Below are 15295 nucleotides of genomic sequence, written 5' to 3' on the forward strand. Positions count from 1 at the left end.
ACACAGACAGTATTAACACATTCAAGCAGCAGTTTCAGTAAAAAGACTGTTCTGAAGAACGCTGTTGAGCTAATGGTTGACTAGTGAGCACCTGCAATTGTAAGTGGTAGTTTTGTAGCATGAGGGACCAGCTAAGTTCATTCTTTCAGAAGTTATCGAGTCTCTCCTTCCCTGGCATTGCTTGCTGGGTACCCCAATACACGCTGCTCTCTAGAGTTACTGTTTCTGTGCTTCAAAGTTTTGCAGGAAAGAGAGAAGAGGAAAAACTTTTTGCTTCGAGCAGATTCCCCTCTCTACCTGGCTTTCCTTCTAACTTAAAAAAAGAGAAAGGAAAAGAAAAACAATTTGCACTGTCCAATATACAGCAACTTCAGATCTAGAGATGCGCTGCAAATTCCCAATGGCTGGGTTCAGGCAGGCCATAAATAAAACTGCCGAGCCAACTTGAGATGCTCCTGGGTGTAACTAACAGTGAAAAACTCCGGTGCTGCATGCTGAGAGCATGGCTCAGCCACTCATTTATAACAATAGAACTATTCTTCTGTCTGCACAAGGAAAACAAATCTCCTGTTGTTAGGAATCAAAGACAAGTCCTTCAGACTCTAGGAGACATATTTAACAATGACTAAGTGCGTTACTTCATAAGCATTCTTTCTTTAAGACTTTCTGTCCCTCCCTCATTATACAGTACTTCTGTAAGTGACTGTAGTGTACCCCAAAAATCAAGTTTATTGGCCTCCACCTGCAACAAAAACGCTTTAAAAAGGCTTGATGTGCAAAAAGGTATACTAAATTGATCCCTTAAGTGTTTGTGATTAATGTGAAGTCTCATCCTTGTTCAGAATCTCCAAAAAAATCCTGACAAGACACATGAAAAAGGCTTTTTGAATTATCTTTGCAATCCATGGCTTATATATTCACTACATATAAGGTTGGTGATCGACAAAGGCAAGTAACAGATGTAAACTTGCTTTTTCCAGTGACTTTTCCTTAGTTTTCTCAATTATTTGAAATCTGGAAGAAACTAATTGAACTACAGATCCCACTTCAGTGTAGTTTCAGCAATATTTTACAGAATTTTAGGCACTCATTTTTTTTTTTTGACATATTATACAGATCATGGTTGCCACCAATAAGAATTTGAAACGTTCCCACTGACTTCCACTAATTCTACAGGTAGCAACCCCAAAGTTCTGATGGTATAAACGAAAGCAAAATGTGACCAAGTAGTAAGTTTCTATTCCCAAAGTCAATGTTCTGTCCATTGTACAGTGGCTCTTGGTAAAATGACAAATAAAGAAAGGTGATCACCTTTAATTCAGTGTCTGTTAGGTTCAGCGTCATAATCCCTATGATCTGATGTTCAAGGATGAAACCTCATTAATATATACACTTAGTTAGCAGTATAGAAAAATGCACTTTGTGTAAAGAGAAGCAGCACGAGGGCAGTGCTGGAGCAGTGCTGTGGGTCAGCAGCAGCTGGGTAGCTGAATCCATCACAGGCTGTTCTAATCTGAAATGATTAATCTCAAACAAATGAAGATTTACTGGTTTCATATTTGTGTAATTCCACTAAATTAATGACCTGGTGATATAAGGAGACCAGAATAAATTAAAAGGATGTCAACTTCCAAGCAAAAAATTGGCTTTCAAATTACAACCGTTGAGACTTCATCACTAAAACAATGTACTGATGGTTGAAAAAACCACACACACAGAGACACATACACAAAGATATATATCCTATTTACACATAATGCTTCAGGTATTTTTGGTAGTCTTTCATGTTCCCATGAAACTCACTGCAGTTTGGGTTCTGTTGCTAAGTTCTCCAGCTTCAGATATTGCATTTGAATTCTCCTTAATGAATTAGATATGCTTTAGAGCTATAATAAACTTTTCTTGTGAAGATGTTTCTGAAGCATTGAGTCATGTTGCTTACTGAGAATAAATACTGCAATAATATATTTACATAAATAATTTAAAATGCAAGAGCACAGTAGGTAATAAAAATATACTGCCACGATAAACCATGAAACCAGAGAACAACATTGCTTTAATTAAAAATTACAAATACACTGCAGTAAACAACTTATTTACACATAGTTAGAAGACTAACTATTGAATATCCTGTACTTGTTGAATCCAAAAAAGGAAAAAATACTGAAACCAATCTCTTCACGCAGACAAATATTGAGGACCGTAACTGTGTTTAATTAAGATCTACTGTTAATAATGGATTTCAGAGAGCGAGGCTCTTCTTTTAATTTCCCAAGGTAGAAAATGTTATTAAATTTGGCCTTTAACTTCTCATTGACATGTACACTTGAAACTTATGATTAAAATTTTAGAGGTTGGGAAGAAGCACCCAAATTAAACTCTTAAATCTGGCACAAAAATAACAACGATCCCTGATTAAGAAATCAAATTTCAGAAACTTCATTACTGTTCTATTAATAAATTGTTGGGTTATAATTAAAATGAGGCCTGCTGGATTTCTTTCATTTTTTAATTCTACAAAAGTTGGAAACTGTAGAGGGAATTAAACACTTAAAAAAATAGGTTAATGAATGTAAGAAATGTGATCTCATTTGAACAGGTTCCTTTTCTTTCTGGGAGTGATCACAGCAGAACAAACATTACTTTCCACTCAAAGGTATGTGTTCAGGAAAACCACTGGTTCTGCCTGCTCCTTCATCTCTACAACACCCACAGTCCAAAGCTCACTACACTCTTTGCAGACTTTTCATGGGAAATCATAGATCTGGGTATAGTTGTGAAAGTCAGTGTTAACCTAGCTTTAAACAGGTATAGTTCAGAGTAAGATTAAACTTGACGCCTACGTTATTTACCTGGTCAGTATGAGCATGAGGTTCTTGTTTCCAGGATGATGCTTTTACCTCTACCTTGAGTTTCTTTGAAATGTTAACGTCAAGAGATCAGAGAAGAGCTGACACCACGAAAGTTCACTGCTAATCGTGTGCAGACAAATAGCTAGAGCTCAAGGTACGTGCTTTCGAGTCTTACAAATAGTTGGAGTCATATTTTTTTCAGTGTAATACATTTTTGCCAGCTTGTTTGAGCTTTTAAATGAAATTCTTTCTAAGTATGCAAAAACACTTCAGGTTGAAAAATAAGAAAGATAATTGCTTGAAAAGTACAGCTGTCTTTAGGAATTTTTAGGAAGTAAGCCACGTTTTTCAAAGAGGTAAGTAATTCTGATTCAGATATGCAATGCTGAAAGAACAAATTCAATCTAGATGTGGACAATGGCACAAAAGGTTTCTATATGCTATTCATGGTTCTTCAAATGTATTTATGACATTGTATCCAGTAGAGTAACTAAATTTCCTGACTACAAATAATCATCCTCCCCTACAAGTTTTATGTAGAAAACTAACTGAAAATATCTCTGCAGATAGACAGATCTCAATCGTTATGCCTTAAAAATAAAAAAAAGCAACGTTATTAATTCTCTGTTATTTTTTTGTTTGTATCTGCCTGCACATATTGAACAGCTGTATACTTTGTTGGGAGTGATGGGCATTGTTCACATAGCACACACAACCCTAACCTGGTACTCGCTGCTTCCTGCGGACACACAACCTCGCCTGTTCACGGTCTTTGATATGAGTCTTTGATAGACTCATCTAGAAGCCTGCATTGTGCCTGCTTGGCCTTTATTTTACCAGTACAACCATAGGAAGGACCCTGGTGATATACTTCATAGCAGCACAGTCCAAGAGCCATGTACTTTGGTCTGCATTCCCTAGACAAGCCCTGGACCCAGGCCCAACTCTAAACACACACCTGCCTGTAGGAACTTAGGAGAAAATGTTTCTGCCAGACCCAAGCTAATGAGTTGCTTTGACCTTTATACATGCAATTTTACAGCATCCTTAACTGCAGGTGCTGTTCTCACATACTGCTGTCTTCCTTTTCCACTGCTAGTAGCTATGTGTTTCAGTAGCACCTGTCAGTGTTACAAGCATGTTTTAAAAATTCTATTTTATGCTTTCCTGTTATTTTAGCGAAAGAAGGATGCACAGGTAGTCAAATTAGCCTTTCCTGAATCATTCCACTATTTCCCATATTTTTCCACTATATTTGTATTATTTTCTTCTAACATACACAGCCACTTCCTTTTAAATAGTTTCTGTATATGATCATGCTTCATCCACAACCCAATCTAGCTTACTTCTGCTCTTCTTTTTTTGCATATGCAGGATAAGAAAAGAAGAAATCTTGCTTTTGGCCATGCAGATATGGTAACATTTCTGGGAAAATTCCATTTAGATTATGAGCTAGTTATTGTCAAAATTTGAGAGCTCCTTTGCAGACAGTTGTGAGATGTGGTAGACTGCAAAAAGCATTTATGTTACTTAGCTAGTTACACACAACACTTAAAGCTAGCTTTGAGTTTTCAGTGACTCATTGGTATGTCCTATAATTTCGGTGCCACTGTAGTCAGGAGAAATTCAGCAAAATCAGTAGGTCAAGTGGAAAAATTCAGATAATAATTTCTGGATTGTTGATTTGATAACCAAATCTTTATATTTTCTTGGCTTTTCTGTTTTAGCAGGAGAAAAATAATCTGTTACAATTAATATGACTTTTCTTATCTGTCACGAAAATATATAAAGTTATGGAGAACTTCAGTAACTATGTTTCTTAAACTCAGTCCCAATCCCAAAGGGAATAAATATCTTTTCCCTACGCAAACCAGGTTCAGAGTAATGCTACTGAGGGTCATACTGCTGTATCCAACAAGCAATAGAAATTCCATAGTTTTTCCATTCATAGACAAATATGTCTGACCACAGTGAATGAAATACAGAATCTTTGGAGCAAAAACTAAAATGAAGAATAAAAAAGCATTCTGCAAATAAATAAATTTAGAAAACAAGGGGAATGGCATATGCTAAGAATCAGCCTTCAGACAAACTGGCATTTCAATGGCAGAACTCAAAAGCATTTTTGATAGAGAAAACCTGAACTATTCAAATCCCATTAATTAGATACTTTTGAGGTGATGCAGAGAATTGAAACTCTTAATTATCTGCCTTGTCTTTTTCCTCCTTCCCTAGAGATGAGCTCACTCACCTGTTTAAATTCACCTTCTCATCATTCCAACCCAAGGCTGTCAGTGCAGTCCTTTGCAATGGCGTGCTTACCAACATTTGTTACTGACAGAGAACATCTTCAAGATCAGTAGCTTGCTTTTTTTGTACAACAGTACATATGTCAAACCTTCTTTAAGAAGTGCATAACCACTGCTAAATAATCCTGTGATAGTAGAGAAATCTACCCCCATGGATTGACAGTGCACATTGTTCAGGTAAAGCTTTGAAGTCATTCTCATCAAGATGTTTATGTCCTTTCATATACACTGATATCAAGGGGAAATTAGACTCACAAGTAAGAACAAAAAATGAAACACGGATGTAGATCTTAGTTTCAGTGCCTAACCTACAATTCTCAAATACTAAGAAAAGCTATCTGGAAAGTCAGTTTAGTATTAAAGAAGAAAGCAGTTGATCTTTCATTCTTAAACACATCTAAAACCAACATAGGTCCCCAGCAGAGTACATATCTGATCAAAATACAGATTATGGCACCACTTAGTACCTAGGTTTGCTCCTTGCGACATGGCACATGTGTGGGATTACATTACCATAGCACAGAAATAATAATTTACTTTCATCTATCTGGGCAAGGCCACGTCTTAGCTTACTGTAGCTTCAGGGTTTTACTGGGAAGGATTTTCTCAGCCCTCACATGTGGATGGAGGGTCATTATTTCACCGAAGCACACTACAAATTATCATAAACTGACTTAATCCGTATGTAAAACAGATAAATTATTTCTATGCACATCTTCAAATTTTACACATTTTCTCTGGCTCTCATGAATGAAGAGGAAGAAACAAGCTGCTTAAAGGTCATTTTGAAACACTATGCAAAGCTATGTCTATTGCTCAAGACACTCGATTCTTCTACTGCAGCAATCTGGAAAATTATTGACCCCTGTCTAATGTAGTTCTTTTTTTCATCATACTGAATGTCTTCAGTGCAGGAAAAAAAAAAAAAAAAGCCATTTATTATGTGGACTCCAAACAACTTAAACCAGTTTTAAATTCTCAGCACAAAAGCCAGATTCTTGGGCACAAAAGACCTACTCACTTTCTGATGGATGAAAATTAGAGCGTGTTCCACTCACCTGATAGTCTGATGTTGCAAAGTGTCTGGATCAGTGGCATTCACTGTTAACACGACACTGCCAATAGGGATGTTTTCTTGTTTCGTCACTGTCATTGGGTTTGGGTGGAAAACTGGGCCTTCATTCACATCCTCAACGGTGATCTGAACTGTCGCTGTGGAACTGGGGCCATAGGCTATGTCTGGAATCAGCGGGTCTTCATTTTCTACTTTGATCAGCAGTGTATGAAATGCCGAAATCTCATAGTCTAAAGGCTGTAAAACACATCATACATAAAATCAGAATGCAAGGTGAAAGGACAGTCGTTAACACTTTTTCCTTGTACCCCATTGCAAACTTGCAGAAGACAGAGTTGGCCAGAGAGGGACAACAGCATTCATCACCTCTGACACCTGGTCAGCATTTAGCATTAGACCAATGGTAGTTACAAAGTGCATTGAAGACAATGAACTTAATGGACTAACGAAAGATGGAGATGTCCCTCTATCCAAGAGCATATACTTTTTTTGCTATACCTCGTACATGTAATTTAATTCTCACATATACATGCTTATTTATGACATAATATGCACTTAGTAAACAAATCAGAGTCATACTTAATAGCTACTTATGATAAGTAATATAAGGCTATTTTCTAGACTCCTACATTGAAATCAAAAGCACTGCCATGCAAAAATATTCCATTGGTCTTAAGAATTCAAAATGCCACCTCTGAAGTCAAACAAAGAAAATTCTGGTACAGGCAGCAACTAGGACAATTTTATTTTTTTTAAAGTGTGAAATATAAGACTATCTTCATACAAAGCCAACAATTTTTTTCATGGGACACTAGAAATGCAGGACCAAAGAGGGCTCTCCAGTTCAGTCTGAACCCATATCCCTTACCTCCTTGGTATTTGCATCTGTGTTCTCTGGGAACAAAATGTGGCTCATGAATTCTAGTTGTACCCTCAGCCACAAACACAACTGTGTTGTAAAATCTGACTATCAATTGCGATGCTTACCACAAATCTAGCTGTTACTTAAGCACAATGGTAATATAGTTAGCAACAGGTAGGTCCCTATGACTAAAGAAGTAAAGTTACTGTGACAGAAGAAGAGACTATACTATTGCTTGGACAAGGACTGGTAGCCAACTCTATCTTTTTGAGCAACCTATCCTTGCTGTGCTTTTCTTATGCAGTAAATCCAGTGGGTGGACCTTGCAGTAACAATACAGTACAACAGCAAATGGTTCTTACTTTGACAACAGAGAGCATTCCCTCGTTAGTCTGGGGATTGGTATGGATTTCAAAACTCTGCCCCGGATTTCCATTGATAATGGTGTAGACAGCTTTCCATGCTCCGGTTGCTGGGTCATCTCGGTCACCAACGGTTAAGTTTACTATTACACCTGTGACTCCCTCCTTTACTGTGGCTTGAAACTAGAAAAAAAAACGAGAGGAATCTGTTACTATTTTCAGTTAATGACAGCACACACACACATATGAAATATCCAAGCCAGCATCAATTATTTACCACAACAGGAGAAAGATGTAATCCTTGACTGAAACGGAATGTTATAGGCTCTAAATAATACATTCTCACTCACGAAATATAAGGTAGCACATTACAGCTGCTCTCCGTTTAATAGGTGGCAGATAAGCAGCAAGGTGATAGGAAGCAAGTTTTGGAAGATTCTGAGCACAAGAAGACAGTTCATCTCATATGACTGGGAAAGTGAATCCAAAAATATATGCAGTGTTGCACAGGTGCCTATGCTGTCAGGAAGGGAACTATACTCCCAGCTAAGCAGAAGGGAAGGCTGACTAACATCACCCATTCTTGCTCTCGAATGTACTATTATTTACAAATAATCCAGTTTTGCATTTCAGGCTATTATTGTCATAAATTCTCCCATCCATATTAGTTTTTCACTACACTGCTAACAACACATAAACCATGTTTCACAAAAAGTGTTCCCATACTGCTTTTGGGAGGAATTGCTCTAAGAGACTCAAAAATAATTGGACCTCATGCTACCACTTAGTCTGCATAACTATAAGTCAGTGTTACTTTTTTTTTCCAGTGGAAGAATTTTTTATGACCTTGTGAAGTTTGTTGCACTGCTGTACTATTCATCTAGCCAAGCCCTACGAGAAAATTCTCTCTAATTTACTACCCAGACAGTGTACAACATCATTCTTATTTATGTAGGAAAAACATTAAGCGAACCATTCGAAAAGCTTGTAAGGGTCAGACTTAATAATACTCCTCACCTTTCAAGTACTTGAGGCTGACGTGCTAAAAGCCCAGTATATAAGAATGATAAGATAATACCTGCTTTATAGGTGGATAAACCAGAATGATAACATACCTAATCCTCAGAAGTGCTGAACATCAGCAGTACCATTAAAGATCATTAGGAAATCTTAACATTTCGAGGGATTAAGCCTTCAAAAGTCCAAAATTACAAACTTTAATGACGCAAATAGGCTTTGCGGCATATGCGCTGCTTAAAAGCTAGAGCGCTGGTGACGATATATCACTCAAGGGCAAAAATCACCCAAGTGGCTTCAAGACCTGAGCAGACTAAATGCCTTTTGTTCTCTCTTATAGACCACATGAAGTCATAACACTACAGAAGATTTAGTGAGAATATCGAATCAAGAAAATGGCATTTTATTAATATATAGATTTCACAATCTGGGCAAATAGTTGGTAAAATGGATTTTCTCATAATAAAATAGAGAGGAGGCTATTTCTTCTCCTGTGTTCATTTATCTTTTTTTTTTTTCATTTCTTCCAATAGATTTGACTTCTGTTTCCAAACCCTTTTTCAGTTTAGCTGTGTAATTTGAGTGTATGCAATCAGTTCAAGCTTTCCAGCCTCAAACCTGATTTTATAAAAGGATGACACTTAGGATTGGCTATTTCTATCTTCTTTGGTCTATTTAACAACGAATTTAAGGTTTCTTTTGATTTTGATAGTTAATATGTAATAGGTAGTGATAGAGCTTTGTTTCAGACACATCATAAAGCTCATTTGCAGTTTAATTAACTCTAAATGATACTATAACAATATTTTTGCTTGCTTTTAAACAAATCAAAAGAAAAGCTCTATTAAGAACCTTGGAAAAACCAGAGGAATGTTTACCAAGACTATTCCTTCCTGCTCAGCAAAACGCTGCCACTGGAAAGCACAGTGGACAGCTTTAACTGAAAACAGGCGATTAGCCTCTTTGATATTTTTGCATTATTTCATATTTTCTTAGCTTAAGCATGTATAAAACAAGACACCAGAGCCATAAGGGTCAGAATTTTTCCCAACAAGTGTTTAGTACCAAACAATTTCTATTTATCTTTGTAAAAAGGTGAGTAGACTTCAGGGAACCTAATAATAAAAAATCTAACCCTCAGCTGTGACTGGGCATCTGCTCCCAAGTCATACTGATCCTTCTGAAAAATCTTTTCCTTAATCCACTAGTCTGATTCAATTAAGTGTTCAGTACTCCCTGGATGACCTTGGGAACAGTAAGACGTGTTAGGGTAATATATTTAAAGATCTGGCTATTTGATTCAGATACAAAATTGTGAAGCCAGTGAGATAAATTCATTATGTTTACCCCACCAGTGCCAGACCATTATGGAAAAGGTTGCCATGATGTGCCAGGTAGTTCAAAAAATATTGAAGGTCAGTTTAAGGATATCTAATTCAAGGCTATCTCAGCTGGGGCTGGCTTTCTCCTGCATTCCTATTTTCTCTTATTTAGGAAGGGCTGTCGGTAGCTTCACTTGCAGTGAGGTAGTAGTGCAGAAAGGGCACCTAGGCTCGCTGGGGGCACAAAACTGCAGAGTTTCTGACACCTGCAGATCAAGGAAACGACAATGTCTACAGGCAAAGGCTCTGCCAAGCCAAGTAATTCCAAGCATAGCTGAATTCACTGCTAGCGTTCTTTGCATTTTAGAAATGACCATATAAACACAGAGGGTACTTGAAGCTGTCTGGAACACTAGACTAAAATCTGTTCAAGATGGATGAAGAAGCAGAATGATCAAATCACTGAAGTTCTCACATGGGTGTACTCTAAATTTATAACGTGAAAAGTGTAATAAATCACAGATTTGTGATTGCAAAAGACAAATACCTACTGTGAAATGAGGCCCAGAAAAATACAGTTACATTATCTAGAAGGTGAACTCTTTTGCCTGTTCAGCCACCTCTACATAAAGAATAGACTTCCCAGTATTCAGAAAAAATCTGCTATGTTTGTACTGTATCCCTTTCAAAACCAGAAATCAAGAAGGGAATTTAAAAAGTATGAAAGGACAAAAATTGGAATTAGATTTGGAAAGAGAGAAAAGATAACCACAGGTTCATCATATTTCAAAATGAAAGGTTTACATTCTCAAAGCACTGTGAGAGTCTGATCCAGTGCTCTAAAATAAAACCCCGTAGTGGCTAACAGAAATAATTGGATCACAAGTTAATTGATTTTACTCTTTTTAAATATCTGCACACCCCCTAAGCACCTCTATAAATTAAGAATAAAATAGATGAGTTCAGTACTTTATTTAAACTGCTACCATTTGGACCCACATGAAAAATAATAAGTTAGAAGGCAAATACCCTGGGCCAGGATTGCATTTGGCTGGAAGGAGCTCTGTTCATTTCCTATAACTGAGCATTTGAATGTGTAAGGTTAACTTGCTCTGTGGAGCAATATGCCATATGGTCATTTATTGTGCTTATCATGCATACAGCCTAGAAATTCTAGTATTTCTGTCATATTTAAAATTTTATAAACAAAGGGAAATAAAGACCTGATTCCCCTTTTTCTGCACCCAAAAACTTTTGAAAAGATACAGAAAGAGAACAGACTGATAGCAACTTTGAAGGAAACAATGAGTGAACAGCAGACAGCAGTCTAAGCTTAATCATCAGGTTTTTGTAGACAAATGAGATTTTTTACAGGGAACAGAAAGACATCAAGGAAATACTGTGATGGATGTAAATTAAGAGATCCCACAAGCTTGTGAGGAAGCACAAATAGACTTGAAAACGTAATGAGTGAGCAATGTTTGAGGGACTGATGGGAAGCAGGTATCAACACTGGATATTCTTGGGAGAGATCACACAGATGGTTCCACCAGGTATGGAGGTCCCTGAGAGTGAAAACAAGCAGCTGATATTTCTTACAACAAAGGAGGCAGTAAAGGGACGCCAAGGAGACAAGTAACATTCAAACCAACCGTGTTAGAACACAGCCTGTGTAACAGCATCGGGGTAGCTCTGAGCAGAAGAGAGAATCTCAATTCAGCAGTCAAACTTTACTCCTCCCTTCCCTGGATCTTGCAAGCCTGCTCCAAACTATGTGCAAAGCTTGAGAAGATAAAATGAAAAATTCTGGTTGCAAGCTGGCAGGAATTTTATCGTACGGAGTATAGGAGATTCAAGATGGCAGGTATCTGCTGAGAATATTTAGACCTGCATGAAAGGCTCACTGATGGGAGGAGTCAAGTAGGGAAACAAACAAGGTGAACCACAGATTAATTTCAGTAGCTGTTTCCTGGTGAAGCCAGGATATAACACAACACTGACGCAAATCCTCCTCCACACTGAGCTCTATGGTGAACTGGTGGGACAGCAAAATGGCTCAGTAGGGTCCCAGCAAAAACCAGTCTTGTCAGATATCCAACATGGAGCAGATACACGAGAAGATCACTTTGTAAAATGTTATCACCTGAGAATCCAAGCACTAACCATCTCAATCTCAAACAAAAATAGAAATAGTACCTAATCTGTATGAAAATTGGATTCTTACTGACAGCCTTCTTTAAAGCTCCTGTAGTGAGTTTCTATTTACTGGCTTCTCGGAGCAGAGGAACAAATGGACGTAACTGCATCAGAATGACCTGAATGTCTACTGTCCAGCCCCAGCATGAACGTGCAGCAATAACCTTAACACCTTTATGAAACCATCAAAAAACTGTCTCAGAGGGGGTACCGATACACCCAAATTAAAGAGCTGCCACAAGCAGCAAACACAATGCAAGATAAACGTATCTGGGATTGATGATCACTACCCCATGGCTCATTAAGATTCTGCGTGCTGTGATTCCCAGTCAAGAACAAACAAATTAAAACTGCATGTCAGTTTGCATTTATCAGGGCAACATTCCAGCTGAAGGCATTCTGTGCTACTATCATGTGTTTATTTCCCCATCTATATATCATAAAAGATGAGAAATAATGGGATATATTAATTCACACATCTTTATTGGAAATTCTCCAGGGAAACTGTATTATTGTATTTGTCTTCCTCCAATGAAGTCCACTGCTTTTGCAACCGTAACTACTACTATCTACCATCTTGAAAATATGAAATTTGAATATCTACTTTCTTGAAAATATGAAGACAAGCTTATGCAATCTCTTGCAATCCGCTTGCCCTTTGACTTTGCAGGCTGCCATTTGGCATGTGTGCACCTGAGTGCCCAATATTTATGTGTTAAGGAAAGAATGTATTTTCCATAGATCTGTACCTGGAACATCTCCAAGGACAAACAAATTTTCAGAGCGATCACAAAGGTTTGCATTCTCAAGCAATCAGGAATGAGAATCTCGTAGATGTCAGTAATGGACACGCCTTGTGGAATTCTCTGGGACACAAAGCCCAGCGTGCTGGCTAACAATAAACCCAGTGACCTGGTGCTCAGAGCTCATCTGACTAGGCAGGTGAAATACCAGGTGGAAATATTTAACATAACATTTGTGCATCACACAAAGGGATACTGATGATTCCTCAGCCACCTGTCATCCCAGCAGAACGACCAAGGTGCTGGCGTGCTATCGGGGGCCCTGCCAGGCTGCAAACAGAGGACCTGGCCAACTGCAGCTCATCCTGAACTCTCCACATGAGCAATGTAATTGCCAACTTTGTGGTCAGGGCAACTTGTGGCTTGGTATTACCTTCTCCCTAATCTCTTCTAGAGATTTTGAAGGTATTTTCCCTCTCAACACTGTGCGTAGCCTTTATTATATGGACACAAATAGCTGCTGTATCTCTCTACAGAGATAGCTGTGTTAACGGCACGGGCTAAGTTGATGTGAGCTGTACATGAAGCAACATGTGAAGCACTTTGGAAGCCATTTAGGTAAAAGACACTATCCAAATATAAAGCACTATCGTAGCATGACAAGGATTTGACAGCGTAAACTAGATGCAAAACACACATTAAAGCTGTGAGTCACCTAACGAGTCTTTAGTAACTCTCATTGTCTTACTGCCATAATGCTGGCTCGTAGGCACTATATTATTTCTTAACCTAAAGTGTTTCTTTCAGCTTATTCTATATTTTTTCTAAGTACGTAATATTCTTCCATCTCCCTAGTGAAATTATAGAAAGAATTCAATAGTAGCTTAGAAAAAATCTTTCTGAATATAAGAAATTGACCATAATAATTTTGGATGCATTTTCACTTTTTACTTTTGAATGAATTTCACAGGCTATGTATTATAAAGGCCTTGTGATCTTTCAAGGCACACACCAGTTACTTTGCAAAATAAAAGTACTTCTCAATAATGAAAGACTGAATGAATATTTTTGTCCACTATATACTGCAGCCTGCAACGACAGCAACAAATCCAAAAGATTAATTAGCTATATGTAAGGCCAAAGATTAAATTCTGCTCTCTGCAACGTGGCTACAATTTCTGCAGGTTCTATAGATTTGTGACTTTTTCTTGAAAAACACAAAGATGTTTAATATCACCGATATTATTCACAATTGATCAAAAGAAGGCAAGAGGAGCTTCAACAGGACTTTATCTTGTTTTGCTGCTCATCAGTCTGCTTGGGAAAGGGCTGCTAAGGAGTACTAGTGATGCAACAAACAAAGAAACAAGAAATTATTAATCAGGCTGTTTCCCCACCTTCCAGTCCCTCTGTGAGCAGTTTTTTTCATTGTGATGAGGCCAAGCTGTCTCTGGGATTCAACGGAACAACTTCAAGATCTCTTGAGTGCCAATGAAAAGAGTCCTCGCATCCCTCTTGCAGACATCATAGATCTGAGAAAACTTTGGAAGATCTACAGAGTAAGATCCTCCTAAGATTCATAAATGAATATAAAGATCTTTCCTTTCTGCTTCTTTCCCACAGCAGTGTTCAGACCCCATTCAGAGCTGATGTTATATTTCCATCCTCTCATTTATGTGCTTGCAGAAGACTAAAAAGCCATTCAGGGACTGTAAATAAGTGATGGTGAAGGATACTTGAAAATAGACACTTTTTCTGCATCGTTTCTAAGACTTTTGTTTACACTAGACTTTGACTCACAGCGCAGCTCATGGCCTCACTGAGGGAAGGAAAAAAGATAATTCTAACATGTATTAATCATATGTTGAATGCCTGCTTCAAAGCCTGTTACCTGAAGGACATACATCAAATGTAGTACAGTTGTCTGAAGATTCAGAAGGAAGACAAACATCTCTCTTTTTTTTCCCAGAATATATAAATAATTTAGAAAGTATTCTTTTTTTTTTTTCCTTCACTTTTCCACCTATAAACGCAAGGTGCATTCTATTATTTCTAGAATAAATCAAGTACCCACAAATACAATGGACACTTCTAGAATGATAGTCATATCATAGAAAAACAAATGGTCTTTGGAATTGTGGACAGAGGACAGCGAAAGGTCACTATAATATTTACTGCACTTAAGTACTTTTGAGAAAAACTCAAAAGAAATAATGATGTTATATTCTTATCTATCAAAAACTCCTTCCCCTCAGGTAGAACAAACCTTATGTTTAAAACAACAGCATCACAGAAAATGATCATCTGACCAAGCCTGAAAGAGCAAACTACACCGATTCACCTGTGACAGCACAGCGTTGCCTAGGGACCAGGAGATACCTGCTTTTCACATTTATGAGACCACATTCAGCCAACCCACCTACGTATTATTTCTTCCTCAGTGCACTTCCCATCAAGAGCAGAGCTAAGGCTATCTTCTTTCTAAGATGCTGGATGCCTCCTTTAAATAGAAAGGACTTTAAATAGAATAGACTTCGCTGGATTTTTCTTTCTTTTT

At 37.7% G+C, this 15295-nt stretch overlaps 1 protein-coding gene across 1 annotated transcript in view; it reads right to left on the minus strand.

Moving 5' to 3' along the window:
- CDH13 (cadherin 13) overlaps positions 1-15295 on the minus strand; it is a gene marked incomplete at its 3' end in the record, with an annotated part of 251098 nt that overhangs the window by 34769 nt on the left and 201034 nt on the right. Inside the window, exons 7-8 of the mRNA XM_010081843.1 lie at positions 7461-7643; positions 6220-6473 (exon numbers count right to left, since the gene is read on the minus strand). Of these exons, the coding sequence (XP_010080145.1) occupies positions 6220-6473; positions 7461-7643 (437 nt within the window). The remainder of the gene's footprint in view (positions 1-6219; positions 6474-7460; positions 7644-15295) is intronic.

Source organism: Pterocles gutturalis, unplaced genomic scaffold (assembly GCF_000699245.1).
Source record: "Pterocles gutturalis isolate BGI_N339 unplaced genomic scaffold, ASM69924v1 scaffold1199, whole genome shotgun sequence".
Taxonomy (NCBI): Eukaryota; Metazoa; Chordata; class Aves; order Pterocliformes; family Pteroclidae; genus Pterocles; species Pterocles gutturalis.